At 35.0% G+C, this 20,708-nt stretch overlaps 1 protein-coding gene and 1 pseudogene across 1 annotated transcript in view; one reads left to right on the plus strand and one right to left on the minus strand.

Annotated features, from left to right (window-relative positions):
• Positions 1 to 20,708, minus strand: part of SPON1 (spondin 1) — a 401,779-nt gene that overhangs the window by 187,092 nt on the left and 193,979 nt on the right. Inside the window, exon 5 of the mRNA XM_044680980.1 lies at positions 19,747 to 19,869. Coding sequence (XP_044536915.1) covers positions 19,747 to 19,869 — 123 coding nt within the window. The remainder of the gene's footprint in view (positions 1 to 19,746; positions 19,870 to 20,708) is intronic.
• On the plus strand, positions 15,769 to 15,890 carry LOC123253192 (annotated as a pseudogene).

Here is a 20,708-nt window from a genome sequence, read left to right on the forward strand (position 1 = left end):
AGAAGAAGAAGAAGAAGAAGAAGAAGAAGAAGAAGAAGACGACGACGACGACGACGACGACGACGACGACGACGACGACGACGACGACGAATTTATTACCATGTGCCAGGAACTGGGCTAAATACTTTACAAATATTATCTCATTTGATCCTCACAAAAGCCCTGGGAGGTAGATGGTATTATTATCTCCATTTTACAGGTAAGAAAAGAAGCAAATGAGATTAAGTGACTTGCTTAAAGTAACCCAGCTAGTGTCTGAGGGAAGATTTTAAGTTGGATCTTCATGACTCTTTGCTCCTGGCCCATCCCTCTATCTTGTCTTTTTATGCCACCAACCCATCCCTATTAGACAACATTGAGGGGTTCCTCTGGTAGCTTAAGGAGACTTTTGACAACCTTGTAGTAGCTAATATCGCTAACTAGAAAATCTGTAGCTCATGCAGGGGCAAAAAGGAACATGGTAAAAAAAAGCCAGCTTCTTTCACACTCAAAAAGTATTTGACATCAACTACCCAGGAGGCAACATGGCAGAATTGAAAGAAGACTCAATTTAGAATCGAATGACTTGTATTAGAATCCCAACTCTGACATCATGTGACCTATGTGAAGATGCCTCAATCTCTCATTTGTAAAATGAGACCAGTATTCCCTAACCCTTTGATACCCAGATTTTTGGACCAGTAGCCAACAGTGGTAATAATCACTTAAGTGGAGATATAATGTGGCTTAGATATAGAAAGGGTGACAATTAGAAGATTATCTTCCATACTTGAAGGTTGGGTAGGTCCATTAGGTTTGTGTAAAGTCCCTATAGTCTTTTAGTGGTTCCTAAGTTTAATGTTTCAAGATAGGCTAAACTAGAATGTGATAGTTCATCTCTTTCACTATTTCCTTCTAAACCAGTGTTTTGTTTTTAATCAGTTCCCCTAATCCCCTCCCTTATTGTACTTCCCTTTCTCCCCTCTCCCTTCTTATTCCCTTCGTATACTTCTTTAGGATATTTTTAAGCTACCCCCCACCCTCTCCCTTCCTACTGTTACTTCCCTCCCCACTAGTCCTTTTGTTACCCTTCTACTTCTCTATAAGGTGCAAATCAATTCTCTGTCTCAATGGATCTGGTTGTTCTTCCCTCTTTAAGTTGATTTCAATGCACTTAAGTATTAAATATTTCCTCTCTCCAACCTCTTTACCTTTCCAGTGTATTGTTATTTTTCTCTGTTGGCCCCACGCACTTCTTTAAGGAATATAAATTTACTCCATTTTGTTTGTTTTCCCATTTTTCTTAATATTTTTACCTTCTTTTTTTCCCCTTTAGTTTTGTAAATATTTATACATACATACATATAACTCGACAACTAGAAGCAAATGGCTTCACAAGGCAGCAAGAATATATAAAACAAAATTTAAAAAATGAAAAATTTGAGGAGAATATGAAACATTTCATTGATTCAACCAAAGATCTGGAGAACAGAGCTAAAAGAGACTAGAAGAATTTAAGAATTATTGGTTTACCAGAACATCATGACAAAAGAAAAGGTTTAGATATCATCCTACAAGAAATTATTAAAGACAACTGCCCTGACATTCTCGAACAAGAGGGAAAAGTAGAAATTGAAAGAATCCACAGATCACCTCCTACATTTAATCCACAACTGACAACTTCCAGGAATATTATAGCCAAATTAAAAAAACTACCAGACCAAGGAAAAATATTACAAGCTGCTAAAAAGAAGTCATTCAGATATCAGGGAACCACAGTTAGGATAATACAGGATCTGGCTGCATCTACAATGAAGGACCAGAAAGGCATGGAACATAATATTCTGGAAAGCAAGAGAACTAGGTCTACAACCAAGAATCAACTATTCAGCAAAACTGACTATATTTTTGCAGGGGAAAGTATGGTCATTCAATAAAATTGAGGACTTCCAAGCATTCATAAAGAAAAAAACCAGATTAAAAAAGAGAGTTTGCTGCCCAAACACAGAACTCAAGAGAATCACCATAAGGTAATTAAGAGAGTGGGGGAGTAGGGATCTTTTCTTTAAGGGACCCAATAAGTTCAATCGATTTGTATCCCTAGAAGAAAAGAAGATATTGGAAAATATTAAAAATTGTTATTACCAACAGAGTAACTAGAAAAAGTTTACAAAGAGGGAACAGTAACAAACTGTATAGGACGAAATGTCTATATATATATATATATGATAGTTCATCTCAATGATATGCTGATCTACTTTGAGGATCCCATTTGGCCAGTCAAATTGGTTCAAACAATCCTTTATATCTTGAGCCTCTGGCAGCTATTTGCCAAAATAGAGAGATGATTTTAGACATAGAAATATAGTCCTTAGAGTTACAGTAGGCCAGAAAAGAAATCATACCAACTTATACAAGATGGAGACTATACTTCAGTGGGCAACTCCCATTTTCATAAAATATCTGTACTGAATATTTACAAAGTACTATGAATATTCATCCTATTATGGCAGCCTAGTGAATAGAACACCACACTTGGAGTCAGAAAGACCTGATTTTATATTCCAAAGCGGGAAATTACTGGCTGGATGATGTTGGCTTAAATCTCTTCGTCTTCTATGATTTCAGTTTTCTCATCTGGAAAGTGGAGATAATAATGGCACCTACCTCAACAGATTATTGTGAGGACCAAATGAAGTAAAGTAAGTAAAGGACTTTGCAAAATGTAAACCATCACAAGTACAGATTGATTTTTGTAACTGACCCTAAATTTCATATTGGGAGAAAATTGTAGAGGGTACCCAAAAACACCTTTTGTAAATCTGAAAGAAACCAACAGAGCCTTCTAATACAAAATAGTGATAAAAGTCACAATTAATCACCTGGAGAATCTGTTTCCCTAATCTCTATTGTTACATAGGGTAAGAGATCATAGAATGTAGATTTAAACCTTGGAAAACTCTTGGAGACCATCCAATTCAAAGACCTTACTTTAGAGATGAGGAAAATGAGGTTTATACTTACTTACCTGCTTGTACATTATAATCAGCAAGGAGATGAACTGCTGTTAAAGTCAAACTGAGGTGTTGGATTGATCAGCCATTTTAACAAATCCTTTTATAAACAATAGTTATATTCACCAAACTTCAATCAAATTTAGTAGTATTAATATACCAGCAACCTAAGTAGAATGCCTGTACCAAAGGGCAGATGTCCTTCATATAAGCAGGCATAATACCCATATCCTAGATTGAAACAATCTTCTGTAGGTCCATATATTTCCATTCAAGTCTATAAGTAGCAACATGGCTTTCCAGTCTCTGCTAGGTCAAGCCAGCACTGAACCACATAGACCCCCAAATCTGACACATGGTTGTCAGACTTTTGATAGCTACAACTGTGATACAAAATCTGTCAGTATGTCCAGTCTTCTATGCTTGAGCCAAAGACCCAGTGGGACAGCTGGTAGTTTATTGCAATTCCTGCCAATCCCCCCATATTCCCAGGTAGTGATAGCATTTGATTTTGTTACAAGCAATCCTCTCTCCCAGGAGTACAATGGTGGTAGTGGAATTGATGCTCACATTTCATCAAAGTCAAGGCCATTGTTCATAAAGGAAATATTCCAACTTCACAGCTGCTATATCACTTTTAATTTGGATCCCCTGTTTATCTTACATTTGGGGATTACAGTATTCCACAGCTCTTTATAGAGAAGATTCCCTTTTCCACAGCATACTAGTCCCATTCCAACCTATAAAAAGCACTCTAGTACTGCATCTCCTGCCATCAAGATGGCATTCCCTGTAACCTCCTAAGGTATTTTATTATAACTCAGTTCACTTATCCAGGACTCATTCTTCTATATAAACTATGGTTTCTACTCGAGATTTTTTGCCCTCACCTAGTCTTCTAAAGAACTGCTGAGGATTGTTAAAAGCCACCTAAGCAACATAAGAGTGCACTATCTATTGTTCAAATGGCATAAAAAGGGAAGACATATCACCATAGCATTTACTGGAAAGTCTTTTGATTTAGGGCAGGAGGTCTGACTATGTGCTTTCTTTCCATAAGCTCTATTCTCACAGTGAACTAGAATGGGCACAGAATAATAAAAGGACATTGGAACCAATATATTTCATGAAATTGGTAAAGACCTTCAACCAACACCCTCTCATTAAGCAAGAGTCGTCAGGTCTGGGGAAGTGTCCTTGGAAAGGGAACTGTGTTCAGATCCATAGCTTTACTGGCATAGATGAGAAAGAGAAAGGTGCTATGGGCAGTCTTTGACCACATCAACACAATAGTATAGTCTATGGCATCATCACAAAAGGTGAAAGTTTGGGGAAGGCAGATTAAGTTAAGCAGTCACCTTCATCACAATCCGTATGTGATGTTTTGGGAGCTTCTAGGGAAGTCCAGGTATAGATCTCCATTTCAAACATCAGTTTTGTGCCTCTGGCTTAAACCTGAGATTTCAATCTGAAAAAATCCAAGTACTGAACTGACTTGTTCTTTTTTATATCCATTTGGATTTCAATGAGACAAATTTGGGGGAGAGGGAAAGAACATGAAATATGTAACTATGGGAAAATATTCAAAATAAAATAAAAATTTTAAAAATAAGCAGATAATTTATTTCATATAGTAGTGGGAATGATTCCACAAAAATGGTGTCAGTATACCTTCCCCTTATTAGTTTGCCAAGACTGGAGATCCAGTAGTGGAGATACTACATTTTTCCAGATATTTTTCTATGTTTTTACTGGGGGTTTTTTCTCTTCTTTTTTTAAAAAATTCTTATATGGGAATGATTAGGAGAGAGAGAGAGGAGGGATACAGAGGAAATGTTGGTGCATAAAAACAAAAGATATCAATGACAACTTTACTTAAAAAGAATAGTGTCAGGGGTACTACAGCTCAAAGTGAGCTTAACATAATAAAGCAGATAAGGGCAGCAAAAAATGGTTTGGTTAACTATATTAGAGAAAAGCGAAAGATCAAAGAAGGGACAGAACAGTTGTTTATGTGAGGTTGAGATGATGCTAATAGATAATGGAAACATGACAGAACTGTGCGCCTCTTATTTTGTGTCTTTTTTATGATAAGTGAAGAAGGTCTCTGGAACAGTGGGTTCCCAGTGGCAAACTCATGGCAGAATATGGAGAACAGTTACACAATGGCTTATGGGTTGCGATATGCATCATTGGAGGGAAACTCCGAAATCACTGAGATCATATATCCATTTTAATATTTCTCAACCAAGGGGAAGGATGTTTCAACTGGAAAGGACACAGAGGTCTACTGAGAGCCTGATACTTCCAAATAAATAGGGTGAAAGGAAGAGGGAACCTAGTTACCTTTAATTAGTTCAAACTACCAAACCCAAATGGGCTGCATTTTTGAGAATCAAAAGATATGGTGGATATGATTACCAAGTAATATACAGTGCTCTTTGAGAAGTCAGCGACTAGAAGGAGTGCACATAGGATTAGAGAAAAGCAAATATTTTCCTGATTTTTTTTAAAGGAAAGAATTCAATTTACAAAATATAGAGCAATGAGCTTGACTTCAGTTCCTAGAAATTTGTATTAAAATTAAAAAAAAAATTTTTTTTTAGCCCATGGACTGCATGAAATGGATTTGGCCTGTGGGCCTTAGTTTGCTAACTCTTGATTTGGTCTAACACCTTCATTTTATGGCTGAGGAAACAACTCCTGAGAGTTTAAGTGACTTGCCCACAGAGGTATAAAGAGTAAGTGGCAGAAATGCAACTCGATGAAAAGGCAGCTAGATGACTCAGTGATTAGAGTGCTAGGACTGGCTGGAGTCTGAAGGACCTGAGTTCAAGTCCATCCTCAGACATACTGGTTATATAATCTCAGGTAAGTAACTTCACCTCTATATGCCTCAGTTTCTTCATCTGTAAAATGGAAAGAATAATAGCACCTAACTCACAAGGTTTTTGTAAGGAGAAAATCAGATAGATAATACTTGTAAAACAATTAGCACAATACCTGGCACATAGTAAGTACTATATAAGTATTAGCTATTATTTAATATTAGCATTATTATTAGGTTCTTTTTCTAATCGTGGTGTTTATTTTACTACATAACAGCTGGAATTATGTAGAATTTACTTCTATCTAGAAGGAAAACCTTGTCTGTGATCTGGTCCAAACTATTCATTTTACAGATGAAGGAGCTGATGCCCAGGAAGGAAAAGTGTCATGGCCCAGGGCACCTAACTAGCAAGAAGCAGAGATAACATTTAAACTAGGTCTTCTCTCTTTCCATTACACCACAATGCTTTCATCTCTGTTTTCTTAGGGTAAATGCAATTTGTTTTACAGGACTAAATGCCACTGATACACATGAACCCTAACTGTGCTAGCCAGCAGAACCTGGCAGGAAGCCTCCTGGTTCCACTCCAGTGAGCCAACAGCAATAAAATGAGATTCTGCTCCCCATTGTTCATTGGCTTTGAGCTGCAACATCTTGGGAAAGTCCATGTGGTGAGAAAACATGCTACATTTTTTTTTTTGCTCTGAAAAATCTATCCAAACTCATTATGCTAGCAAGAATTTAATTAAAGTTTAAGGGTAATAGAAAAAATGTGATGGTTTCCTCTTGAAAAGTTAAATCCTCTCCTTAAAAAGTTAAATTAAATTTCATTATTGGTAATCATTCTCTATCCCAACTCCTTATCCTAATTGGAGGTCATGACATTCTCTTTGGGTAAAGGTCATCATGACTTTTGGATCTGTATGACATCAGAGAAGCATTTGGATGCTCTCACCACAAGTTTCTACCCAACTAACTTTCACAGCCTGGCACTGGCAAACCATCCCCCACAATGACATAAGAGGAATTTACAGGTAAAGGACCAATTATAGCTTTTATAGGAGGTCAAATGACAAAATGTTAGCTTCTGCATCAGAATGGAAGTTCTTTATAAGTAAAAAAAATATTTCATTCTTTGTATTTGACTTCCCATTGCTTAGTATATAGCAGCTGCTTAATAAATGATAATTGACTTATTGGAATGGTCCAATGACTCAGAAAGACCCGAGTTCAAATTCTGATCTGATTCTTAGCTACCGATGTGACCCTGACTTGGTCTCTGATGTCCATTTAGCTCTAAATCTATGATCCAGTGATTGACTGAAACACCTCAAGAGTAATACATGTGTGTGTCTATATTTCTGGGTTCATATTTCGTCTGAGCTTTGCCTGTGCTATCAAACATCCTAAGAGGCTAATGGTTATTCTCAATCCAACACCAAAGTTTTCTTGAAAATGGAGAGAGGACTGTTTCCCAGGCTCAAGGTGGCTCAATGTAGAAGTTACAGCAATTTTAGAATAGTAGTGGTTTATCTGACACAAACAATTCTTTTGGGGTATGTTCTTAGTAACTCACTGTTTGGAGAAGCTAATTTTTTCTTGAAAATAGAATGTTCAGCTATCATTATTAAAACTGACCTTTTTGAGTAGGAATTGACAAATATGTTGGAAATATTAAAGAAATACATAAGTGTTTGTATCATGCTTACAACTGTGTACCACATCCATTTTGTCAGGGAAATTGGGTATATTAATTTCAATAATTACTGACCTATAATTTCCTAATGAAACCAACTTGTCTTAAGGAAACAATGCTGTTTTAGATTTTATTTAATTTTAGATTTTTTCATTTTAATTTTAGATTACTTCAATCTAGAATCTAAGAGCCTAGCCTCCTCATCAATGAGAACTTTCCAAGGACTCTGTTAACAAGACATGGAATGCTCCTGACCACTGAAAGTCCTTATAGGATACTCAGATAGGAGTCTACCTTCTAGGAAATATCAACAAGAAAATCATATCCTGAGTCAGGGCCTGAAGCTCCTGACTCCAGTTTTGAACCTTATGCAAGGAAAGAAGGGGAAGATTCCCCTATTTTAAGGGATGCATCTTTTGGACACTAAAGGAGTCTATTAAATCATTATATCATTAATACAGTATAAGCTCAATATCAGTATCCTGAACAAGCTCAATGAACTGAGGACAGTAGATAGTCAGAGATAAATATTAGCAATATTTTGGACCTTATTTGTTGGTTCACATATCCCCTGCTATAGAGACAATTCTATGTTTTGCTGATGGTACAAAACTGACCTTGGAGTGCTTATCCATGTCAGGACTTCAGAATGAATGGCCTTTGATTTTACAATGACCAGGTGATCTGCAAAGCTTCCAACCAACCTATGGCTCTACTGTCCCAGACTGATAGTGATGTCTGTGTGAGGGCAAGAGGGAAATGACAAATGGACAAACAATTAAGATGTATGTCACTTAAAAAAAAAGAATTATCTTAGAAAAATTTCAAAATAACAGAAGTTCCAATAACATTAAAAAAAAACACACGAAATATGCCACTTGTTGCAAAAATGCTTCCAAAGAAACAACATTAATGGCAGTCTAGTGCCACAGAATGCGTAGTCCACTATTTTTATAATAAATTATTTTTATTTATTTCATTAAATATTTCCAGTTAAGTAGTGTAAAAGATTTTTTTTAACAATCATTTTTAAACTTTTGAGTTCCAAGGACTCTTTCTCCTTCCTTCTCCCCTTTGTGCTTGAGAAGTCAAGCACATGAAGCCTTGAAAAATATATTTCCAAGAAAATCAAATAATAAAAATAAGTTTTAAAAGTATGCTTTAATCTACAGAGTTCATCTCTCTCTGGGAGTGTATGGGGGGGTTGGAATTGTCTTGAATCATTGTTTTGATCAGAATAGCTAAGTCTTTCACAGTTCATCATCTTTACAATATAGCTATTCTTGTATTCAATGTTCTCTTGATTCTGCTGAATTCACTTGCATAAGTTCATATAAGTCTTCATATAATGTTTTCCTCCACAACTTGATCATCATTTCTTATAGCACAATAGTATTCCATCACAATCATGTACTATAATTTGTTCAGTCATTCCCCAAATGATGGGCACTCCCTCGATTTCCAATTCTTGGCCATTATAAAAAGAGCTGCTATAAATATTTTTTTTTGTATAAATTGGTCCTTTTCCATATTTTTTATCTCTTTGGGACAGAGATCTAGTAGTGTTATTGCTGGGTGAAAGGGTATGCACAGTTTTATAGCCCTTTGGAACTAGCTCCAAATTGCTCTCCAGAAGGGTTAGATCAATTCTCTATTTCACCAACAGTGCATTAGTATCCCAATTTTCCACATCCCCTCCAACATTTGTCATTGGCCTTTTCTGTCTTGTTAGCCCATCTGACAGGTGCGAGGTGATATTTCAGAGTAGTTTAATGTGCATTTCTCTAATCAATAGTGATGTACACCATTACTTCAAGTGAATATTGATAGTTTTTTTTCTTCTGAAAATAGCTTGTTCATATCCATTGACTATCTACTGGGAAATGGCTCTTGTTCTTTTTTATGAATTTGGTTCTGAATATATTTGAGAAATGAGACTTTCTTTATCTTTATCACAGAAATTTACAAAAACTCCCCTCAGTTCCTATTTACCTTCCAATTTTGGCAGCATTAGTTTTGTTTGTATAAAACCTTTTTAATTTCATGTAATTGATATCTATTTTACTTCCTGTGACCTCTTCTGTCTCTTATTTGGTCATAAACCCTTCTTTTATTCATATATTTAACAGGTACATTTTCCCATGTTCTTCTATTTTATTTATGATAATAACATCTTCTATGTCTAAATAATTTGTCTATTTTGATTCTATCTTAGTATATGGTGTTGGATGTTAGGCAGTTTATATTTTTCTAAGTATCTGTCCATTTCTTTTAGATTATCAATTAGTGGCACATAATTGGGCAAAATAACTCCTAATTATTGTTTTTATTCCATCTTCATTGGTGATAAAGTCATACTTGTCATTTTTATGCTAATAATTTGGTTTCATCCTTATTTTAATCAGATTAACCTAGGACTTATCTATTTTATTGCTGTTTAAAAATAGAACTAGCTCCTTATTTTAATAGATATTTTTTCAAATTTTCAATTTTGTTCATTTCTACTTTGATTTTAAATTTAACAGAAGATTTCTAATAAATTATTTTTCTAGTTTTTTCTAGTTGCATGCCCAATTCATTGATCTTCTCTTTTCTTTTATTGATATATGAATTCAGCAATATAAATTTTTTCCCTAAGTTCTACTTTGATTGCATACTACGAATTTTGGAACGTTGTCTTGTTGTCATTGTCTTTAAAGAAATTACTGATTGTTTTTACAATTTTTTCTTTGACTCACTCACTAATCACTGGATTAGTTTCCAGTTAGCTTTTAATTAATACTTCTACAAGCTTTATTAAATATAAATTTATATTCAAATCTATATTAATCTATGATCTGAAAAAGTGCATTTAATAGTTATGCTCTTCTGCATTTTCTTGTGAAATGTTTGTGCTCTAATAAATGGTCAATTTTGATGAAGGTGTGATATTCAAATAAGAAAAGGTATATTCCTTTCTATTCATATATATGTAATATATAAACACATACAGACACACACACAATACATGTGAACTTTCTCCTTTTTTAAACCAATTTAGATAGGAGTGAGGTTCAAGTGTTACCCACCCATCCTCATTTTCCCCTCCATTGTAAATGCTCTTCCATGTGTGCCTTTTTATGTGAAAAATATTTTCCCCATTCTTCCTCTCCCTTCCCCCAAAGCATTCCTCTTTCTTACTTATCCATTTTTTAAAAATATCATCCCAACATAATTAACTCATTCCCATGCCATCTTTCCATGTTGAATGCTTCTAACTGCTCTAATAATAATGAGGTTGGTCTTCTATCATCTTCCCACATAGAAAGGTACACAGTTTAACCTTATTTAATTCCTTGTGATTTCTCTTTCATACTTACCTTTTATCCTTTTCTTGTGCAGTGTATTTGAAAATCAATTTTTTATTCAGCCCCAGTCTTTTCATCAGGAAGGCTTAGAAGTCCTCTGTCTCAATAAATATCCATCCCCCCCCCCAAAGGATTATATTCACTTTTTCTGGGTAGTTTATTCTTGTTTGTAAAGCCACCTATTTTGCCATCTGGGATATTATATTCAAAGACCTCTGTTGCTTTAATGTAGTAACAAATAAATTTTATATGATCCTGACTATGGATTCACAGGATTTGAATTGTTTCTTTCTGGCTGCTTAAAATATTATCTTTTTGACTTGAGAGTGCTGGAATTTGGCTATAAAATACCTCATAATTTTCAGTTTGAGAACTATTTCAGGTGGTGATTGGTAAATTATTTCAATTTATACTTTACTCTTTGGTTGTAGAATATTGGGGCAGTTTCCCTTAATAATTCTTGAAAGATGAAAGATGATGTTTAGTTTCCATAGCTATCAGTTAGTCCAATAATTGTTATATTATTCCTCTTAGATCTATTTCCCAGATCAGTTGTCTTCCCAATGATATATTTCACATTCTTTTATTTTTTCATTTTTCATTTTATTTTTTCTTGATGTCTCAGTCATTAAATTCCACTTTCCCATTTCAAATTTTTACAGAATTCTTTTATTCAGTGAGTTTTTGTACATCTTTTCCCATTTGAGCAGTTATGCTTTGTAAGAACTTATTTTCATCAGTTAACTTTATACCTCTTTTTCCATTTGTACAACTCTGTTTTTTAAAATATCATTTCTTCATTATCTTGGTGCCTTTTAACAGAAATGGTAATTTTCTAATTTTCTTCCTTTGCCTTCATTTCTTTATCTAATTTTTCCTTTAACACTCTTATTTTGAAAAATCATTTTAGCCCTTCTAGAAATTCTTATTGAATTTCTGTCCAACTCACATCTTTCTTTGAAGCTCTATTTGTAGCTATTCTGACTTCATTGTTATTTCTGAATTCGTGTCTTGATATTCTCTGTCATCTTAGTAGATTTTTATGGTCAGGTTATTTTGTTGTTGCTTCCTCATTCTTCCATCTTATTTCATGATTTGGAACTTAATGTTGGGCTCAGTTCCTGACATGGAGGCAGAGAGAGACTCTGTTTCAAGCTTCTGGCTTTTTTCCACTGCTATTTTCAGAATCAGTTCTGGAAGTCTGAAAGATTTTGGTTCTTCCAAGGGGATGTAATCCAGAGAGAAGTGTGGGCACTTCTCTCTTGGTTTATACTCTGGTCCTTTCCTATGAAATGCCCCTCATCCATTGGGATTGCAATTTGTATTGCTTCTCAAGACCTCTTAGCCTTTGGGACTAGAAATGATGCTATTCTTCAGGGTCCCTGATCTGTTGAGGCCAGAAGTAATTCTGCCTCTCAGGGTGTCCACTCCTTGACCAAAAGCATTCCTTTCTTCCCTTGAACCATGACCCCAAATTGGGTAAAGGCCATAGAGTTTCCAAGCAATTTCTCCTCAATGCTCCAGATCCCCTCTGACTGAAAGTGTTCCTATCTGCCCTTAAATTATTACTCAGAAGCAAGTGTAGGCAATGGACTTGCCAAGTAGCATCTGGTAATATGTCCAGCACTAGCAAAGATGTACTCTGTAAGCTCTTTATGACCAGTTTCCTGGCCTCCTTACCACGTCTATCTTGGGAGCTCTTGAAGCTACTGCTAGGGAAAGATTAGGGCTGGATAGTTAAATCTGGGAGAGACTTTTTAGGTTTTTGTGAGTGAGGGAGAGGGGAAGAAGTGAGAGAGGTTTTAGGGAAGAATAAATCCAATAAGCAATAGCTATAGGTCACAGTCCTGATGAAGACATCATTCTCTCTTCTACAGAGAAAACCACTAGTATGAACCAGATCCCTTTTACAACATTCAACTCAAATAGAAAATATTTATTAAGTACCTACTATGTGCAAGGCACACTGTAGTCCATTTGTTTCATTCACTTCAAATCAACCTAACCTATTGAAGTAACTGAATAATTTTTTAATGTCTAGGGAGGTCAATTCAGTCACTGTATTAATTACTTATTCCAGGGTTAATAAAGAAATGTTAAAAATCACACCTTATGAGGCTACATGAATTACTTCATCAAATGTCATCATAAAGCATTCCTTCAAATTAAAAAAAAAGTAATTATATGTAGAATTTAGAAGGGGAAAAATCTGCAATTCTTTTTCCATATCCCACTTCTGCTTAGGATTGTTGTTGATTCATATTTTTCTCTTGGAGCATCCCTGAAGCTGACCATGTCCCACAAACACATTATTCTTCTAGAATAACTAGAGTACAAGACAGCATAAATTTCTAAATCACCAAGGGTGAACAATGGGCTTTATAGCTTATTGTATTTTAGCCTTTTTGTGTGTGGGTAGGGGGTATTAAAGGAGATATTTTAAATTATAATTGTTCCAAATGTATTTCAAAGAATTCAAGACAGTTTGCATAGCCCTCCCACAGTGAGATAGTTCAGGCAGCATTGAGTAGGATATCATCAGAGGCTCTGCCTGATGAGTGAGGTGGGATTACAGGGTGTTATGTCCATGACTATGCATGAGTAAGATTCACCTCAAGCTTAGGTCAGGATAGCTGCACACTGAATAGAATTCTGGCCCTGAAATGAGAAAGACTCATCTTCTCAAGTTCAAATCTGGCCTCAGATATCACTAGCTATGTGTCTCTGGACAAGTCATTTAACTCTGTCTCAGTTTCCTCATCTGTAAAATGAACTGGAGGAGGAAAAGATAAACCACTCCAATATTTTTGCCAAGAAAACCCTAAATGGAGTCAAGAAGAGTCAGAAATGACTGAAACAACTAAATAACAATGAAATCAGACTATTTGAGGCCCTTCTCTTTAGCCTGATGTCTCAAGACAACCTAACCCTTTTAGCTGAGCCTACACATACACATATATACACTCACACACATGCACACACACAAACCAGGGAGCTAATCATTACTGTCTCTTCCTTCTTCTTGGATTATGTATTTATTACTTTTTACATTCCATCTCCCTTCCCCTACTAACTGTGATAACCTCCCTACTAGCTGTGGGAAAGTAGGGGGAGAATATTGAAGGTAGCATAATTTTGCTTTTAAAAGATTACTCAGTAATCATACACAGCTAAGCTGACTGGTAAAGTCTGTAGTATCTAGAAGATTTCATAGATCAAGAGCAAAAATCCATCTAGTCAAACCCCCTCATTTCATATATGAGGAAATGGAGGATCAGAAAGATTAAGTGAACTTGTCTAAATTCATATATTTAGAAAATGGCAGAAATGGGATTTGGGCTTAGTTCTTACGTTCTTATAACTCTTCCAAGTTCAGTGCTCACATTGCATCATTAAGAGCTGATGTTTGGCTGCTTCCCAAGAAGTTGGTTCTAGATCAAGAACAGTATTCAAACTTGTCTTTTTTACTCATTTCCTCTCCAATTTGACAAATGCTTCCCATTGATTCCCTACATCTTTTCTTGAAACTAACTGCATTCTCTCAAACATGGCACAGGGCTGACTAGACACACAGTAAACATACAAGAAAGAAGCATGTTGAATTAGATTTGCCAATAGATTAAATAATATAATGATGAAATTAATTAGAAAAAATCCTTTGAAAAAATTTTTCATGTCCCTTAAAATTTTAGTCTAGTCCTATGAGACTTAATTATCTCTTCTTTAACATCAGAATCACTTATTTATTTATTTATTCCAAAACTGAATTATTGCAATAAGGCTGATTTTCACCATCTGTAATTTGGAGAAATTTAGCATGTGGCATTTATTTAGCAGGACATTTTCAAAACCTTAGTTGAATTTCACTCATTGGTCTATTTCCTGTTTCCTTTAGGTCACTCTCAAATGAGATCACTATCACCAGACAAAAATAGTATAATATGAGCTTCTAACAATAATGAGCAATCTTTCTTCCCAGATTACCTTGATCACTGAGCAAAACTCTTTCACCTAGGCTGCTTGCCTGGACCAAGTATTACTCAAACTCTAGTCCCAGTCTATTTTGCCTATTCCCTGGATCAGAATAGGGCCCTTTTTTGCAGGAATTTGACCAAAGAGCTCATATAATCGAATATCCAAATGTAAAAGAAGAATCTCTTGAAGTTTCAATGATTGATACTCATCCAGCCTCTGCTTAGATAACTAGTTATAGGACGTTTACTAATTTATGATACAAAACACATATAATCCCATTTCAACACAGAAGTTTTTCAAATGTTAGAAGAAACTACTGTGGCCATATAAAAAATCTTCTCTTCTCCTTACTAAACATCCCCAGTTCCTTCAACCAGTCCTACTATGTTATGATTCTAAGCTGCCTAACGATCTTGGTCACCTTCAGTGGGCCATGGGCCATTTTGTTAGCAAGGCTTCCAAAACTGTTTCATGAGAAACTAGAGAAAAAATTCACAATCGCAAAGTACAGATGGATACACATAAAGGAATATCAGGGTCATGATCACATTTTGACTGGTGAGTTATGCTGGTGACTCGTATTGAGCTTAAAATCCACTCATACCTTGAAGCCTTTTTCATTCAGTCATAACATTGCTTAGCCATACTTCTCTCTTCCAACCTGTGAACTCATCTTTTAATATGTGTGTATGCATGTGCTTTTTGTATAATCCAAGTGTATATACATTTGTGTTTTTCCCTATCAACTTTGATCTTACCATATTCGTTCCATTACCTTGGTATATCAATGTCATTTGGATCTCAATTCGATCATACAGTGTATTAGTTATTAATGCTGGAGTTTTGTGCTCCACATATCTCTCACATATGGGCTCATATACACAACCCATTTATGTTTTCATATTATCATTTTTTAAAGTGTTGTCAAGCTTTGTGCCATGGCAGCATCACAGTCAATGAAGTTTAACTGAGGCATGATTATTGCTAATTAAAAGTATTGTCAAACAAGGACAGCGTCCTATTACATTTCCCTGAAGTTTCTCATGAGATTGCCATTGGCCAATGAATCCTTTCTTTTGTTGCTATCATTCAATTAGTTCAAAATCTAGTTGACCATACTATCTTCTAGTCCATATTTCTCTACCTTACCCATGAAGACCATGAGTAGCTTCGTCAAATGTCTTGCAAAAATAATGATACCTTTATGGCCTTCTTTAAAAAATATGGAAATGAGGGCTGTCTGCTATGACTTGTTCTTGAATCAATACTAGATTAAAGTGATTAGGTCTCATGTCATAATATCTATGTGATTCATTTACTATTAAGAATTTTATCAAGAGTTAAAGATTCAGCAGCCTATAATTAGAAAATTCTGCTCCAGGAGGGGGAGGGAAGAGGGGTGGGAAAAATCATGAATCATGTAACCATGGAAAAATATTATAAATAAATAATTTTTACAAAAAGAACAAAATTCTATCTGCTTTCCTATCTTACATACTCAGTGTGATACTTTCCTGTCTCCTATCCTGCAATAATGCTGTACTTAACAATTTTTCAAATATCTGCAGCATTGGTTTCATAATATCACTTAATATCTCCTGATCTTCTGGGCTATAATTCATTTGATTATATTAGGGGTGGGAAGGTGTGTTCTGAATCCCCCCTCCTTTTTCCTGGACTTTAATTCCTTACTATTCATTTTTCTTCTCTTTTCCCCATCCTGAAGGTCTTATTTTGATCTGTACCAGTGCAGGAATATCAATCATCAATACATGCTGTATCCTTGAAGTATGAAGTGTATTACCAGTTTAGATTAATATAACACTGATGATTTACAAAGCAGAGATTTTCTCTCAGAACTAATGGAGAGCCATAGTTTTGTAGCCACCCTCAGATCAAGTATTAGAGTTGAGGAACAATCTTGACAAAATAAGCACAATGATAGACATACATCCCTAAAACCTCAAATATACAAAATCACTCAGGTTTTTGAAGAACATATCGAGTTGTATGAATAGTCTCATAATCTGTTTAAAAAGGACAAATAACATGATCCATGTTCCCTCTGCCAGGACATCAGTGGGAAGTAGGGGAAATTCCTTGAAGAGCAAGGAACAGAATCAACCTCTAGAAGCTCCTAGCTAAGCAAGTAGCATCGGATTCCATGGAATGGACTGCTTTAAGGAATTGAAAAAAAAAGAGCTATTACAAAGCCAGGGACAATCAAAAATCAAGAAATGCAAATCTGGAAAAAAAAGAATAAACTTCAAAATACCAATGAAAAAATCTCCAAGGAAGTTTCCCCCCTCAAAAAAACAAAGCATGCACAATCTATTTTATGTTTAATCTGAATTAACATCATTTTCTCCATCACCTTTTAAAGCCTAAATAGTCAACAACATAAAATCAAGCTCTAACTTATAACATTTGCCAATTTCCAAAGTTCAAAGGCTCATAATGAAAAATTTAACAATTAGTTCTCTTATGGCTGGCTCCAGCACACTTCTGCCTCCCAGGTAAACCTTTAATGAAAGAAAGGACTTCCAAGCATCCCTAGTAGAAAGACCGGATCTGAATGGAAACTTTAAAATCTCAACAGAAAAGGAAAAAAATAAGCATAAAAAGACAAATTCAAGTGAATAAGTAGAAAAAGACTTTATAAAGATAAAATATTTGCATTCTATCAGGGAGTAGGCAGATGATGAAAGTACCTCCTATGAACTGTAAGGTAAGCAGAGCTCATAGAAAAAATCTAATAAAATAGAGACCCTAGGAGTGATTTTTAATGCTATTATAATAATCTTAAAAGAAGAAAGGATATAGTATGGAAGAAAAGGAAAAGAATTTGAGGGAATAGATTATTCTAACCTAATAGAGAGGCAAAAGTAAAAGTCTACACACACAAAAATATGATCAATGAAATGACTAACCACCATTCCAGGGAATTTACGATTCAGAATGCCTGCTCCTGACAGAGAGGTTTTGAAATATATATACAAAATGAGATATATTTTTGGACATGGTTAATGTGAGTATTAAAATTTTTAAGTTAAAGTTTTTAATCAAAAAAAGTTTAATATGCATACATATTGCAGGGCTTTTTCTTTTTTCTTAATGAGGGGAGAGAAAGTAGATACTTGTTAATTAAAAATTTTAATTTAATTTAAAATGAATGAAAAAATTTCAAGTATTTCCATAACTGAAGAAAAAATCATAAAGGCAAAAAAGAAGGCAAAGCATTATTCACTTTGTCAGAGGTCACTTCTTTGCTTTCTTTGGAACTATTTCTAAAGACCTAACCAACTAAACTTTGTTTTCTGCAAGAAAAAATATTGACTACTCACAAACAATAGAGTCTCTCTATTCCTCACTCTCCCTATCTGTACATGCTGCAAAAATTTTCCATTTTAATGAGGTTTGGATACAACAGAGCAATTCTGTTGTCCCTTCAAATTGCTTAAATTGAAAATCTCTGTGTATAGCTAATTCTATCTGGATACAATTCTAAAATGCCACCAGCTTTACATAAAAGCTAAAAGACTAGAACCATGAAAAAAATTGGCAGATAGTGGGAAGTGTAATCATTCCTCATTTATCCAGCCATGTCAAGGAATGAATTCTTCCATATATGTGATTTTTTCCAGGATAACTAAAGCTGGTCCCTTCAGGCACCAGTACTTTGAGCCTGTGCAATTTTGATAAAAATCTTTCTAAGATGCATTACACACTTCTCTGCCTTCATAAATAGAGGATCCTGAACACAATTTAACCCTCTGCTGATGAGACAAGGTTGCCATTATGAATATCTGTTTGTATACTATACAAAAAGTACAGTTATCTCTTCAGGGGATGCTGAGGCAAACAGAGCCATTTACCTTGGCAGTGAATGAATACACAAAATGCCACACTTGGTTAGTTCTATATCTACATTATAGTTTTTGCATTTTCTTCACTAGTATGATGTTAGTTGGCACTTCTTCAGCTACCAGACAATACCTTCCCCTCCCGTTGTCTAATCTGAGGCTTCGAGGTTAAAATATGCTGCCAAGCTTATAAAAACTGTAAGTGAAATAAAAATCCCCAAGACTTAGTAAGAGTCCTAATACTAGGAAACAGGAGTTTGCAGGTACCTCATTAGGACCTGAGAGCCTTTTTCATACCTAATTCTGAGCTCGAAGTTGAGTTCTAGAAACTGTTAAAAGAGTATTCTCTAAAGGAAAATGTTATTATTACATAATTATCAAAAGTGTATAAAGATAATGTCTATATTTGTAATGATGATATAATTTTTGATAATCATATTTCCAGTCCCTATCTATTTCACTATAATAATATTTTCTATTTTGCTATAATCATATGTAATTATGTAAACATAATTATAGGAAAATGGATAGGGAGTTATGATTTCATTGATATAGGGAACTCCATAATGAGGAAGCCCCTTTTACTAATGCAAGTTCTCTGCAATTTATAAACACGTTATCAGAAAGTTACCTAGAATACTGAAAGCTTAAGTACCTTGCCCAGATTCATATAGCCAATTATGTGTCCATCTTCTTGACTTGCCTCTCTATGTATATGTGTGTATGTGTGTGTGTGTGTGTGTATATATATATACATATATATATATATACAATTATATTACAGATTTTGAAAACATTAATTAGGAAAATGCTGTGCAAAAAGCTTGTTTTAATTATATTAATTTGAATTTTCCTTAAATTATTTATTTTATAGAGTTGTTTTTTTCTGATTCCAACAGGACTTAATTGATTTCAATTTCTTCAATTTTCTCAGTAGTCAGATCCATGGAATATCTGCTTTAGTCTCCAGTCATACTATATTTTCAAACACTTCCTCTCCCTCCCTTCCCTCACCAACCCTCCCAGCAGTAGATATGCTCACGTGGGTAATCCTTTGGATGAGTCTTTTCTGACCAATTTCCATAAAATGTGAGCCTGTATTTAGCAGTTCCACATGCACAGCAGTCTAAGATTGGTCTATCAGTCACCCCATCAAATGTTGAATCTGAAAAAGAAAAGAAAAAAGCATCATGAGCCTATTAAAGAAATTCCTATACACAGAAGGTCATTAGAGACCCATGACATCACAAATAAGGCAGCTTCATTCTGATGTCTGGCATAAATTAAACATATTGAGAAGAAGGAACTTTTCTTTCTATAGGCTTTATTTAAGCATATATACTCTGCCCCCCCCATTTTTAGAAGGAAATATGCAAATTTCCTTGCTTCCTGCCATATTTAAATTGTCAATTGCAACAAGACTGGTCTTCCAAAGGCTTAGGTAGAGCAAATAGAAAGGTAGATGTGTATGGTTCAATTTAATGAAAGTAAAAGTAATGCTTAAACACCATTTCAAGATGCTCAGCTATTCATATTAAAAGTTGAGAGGCTCCACTGAAAGGGTCAACCAGCCCCAACTGTTCAAGGTTGGGTCCCTCAACTTCACCTCTGGGCTCAATGGATGCCAAGTAATTAACTTGTAAACAAGTCTTCTAAAGTCCCATTTATAGTTATTGATAGCTAGCAAGGAGAGAGGGCTACATGAGCAAATGGTTTTTCCACTTGTCAGACTTCTAGCCTTGATTTTCCAGCATCATGAACACAATGTCTTTCCATTTAACCTGCTTCAAACACATCCTTCTACTTCTCAATACCTTTTTAGCAGTTTAACAGAAAAAAAGTCCTTTTTTCACCCAGTTGGACATATATTCTTACACATTTTTAAAGGAACTGCACAATAATGATCAAAGCTGCCATTTATACAGTGCTTTAAAGTTCCCTGGGTATATAAATTCTCTCTCTCTCTCTCTCTCTCTCTCTCTCTCTCTCTCTCTCTCTCTCTCT

Source organism: Gracilinanus agilis, chromosome 6 (genome assembly GCF_016433145.1).
Source record: "Gracilinanus agilis isolate LMUSP501 chromosome 6, AgileGrace, whole genome shotgun sequence".
NCBI lineage: Eukaryota > Metazoa > Chordata > Mammalia > Didelphimorphia > Didelphidae > Gracilinanus > Gracilinanus agilis.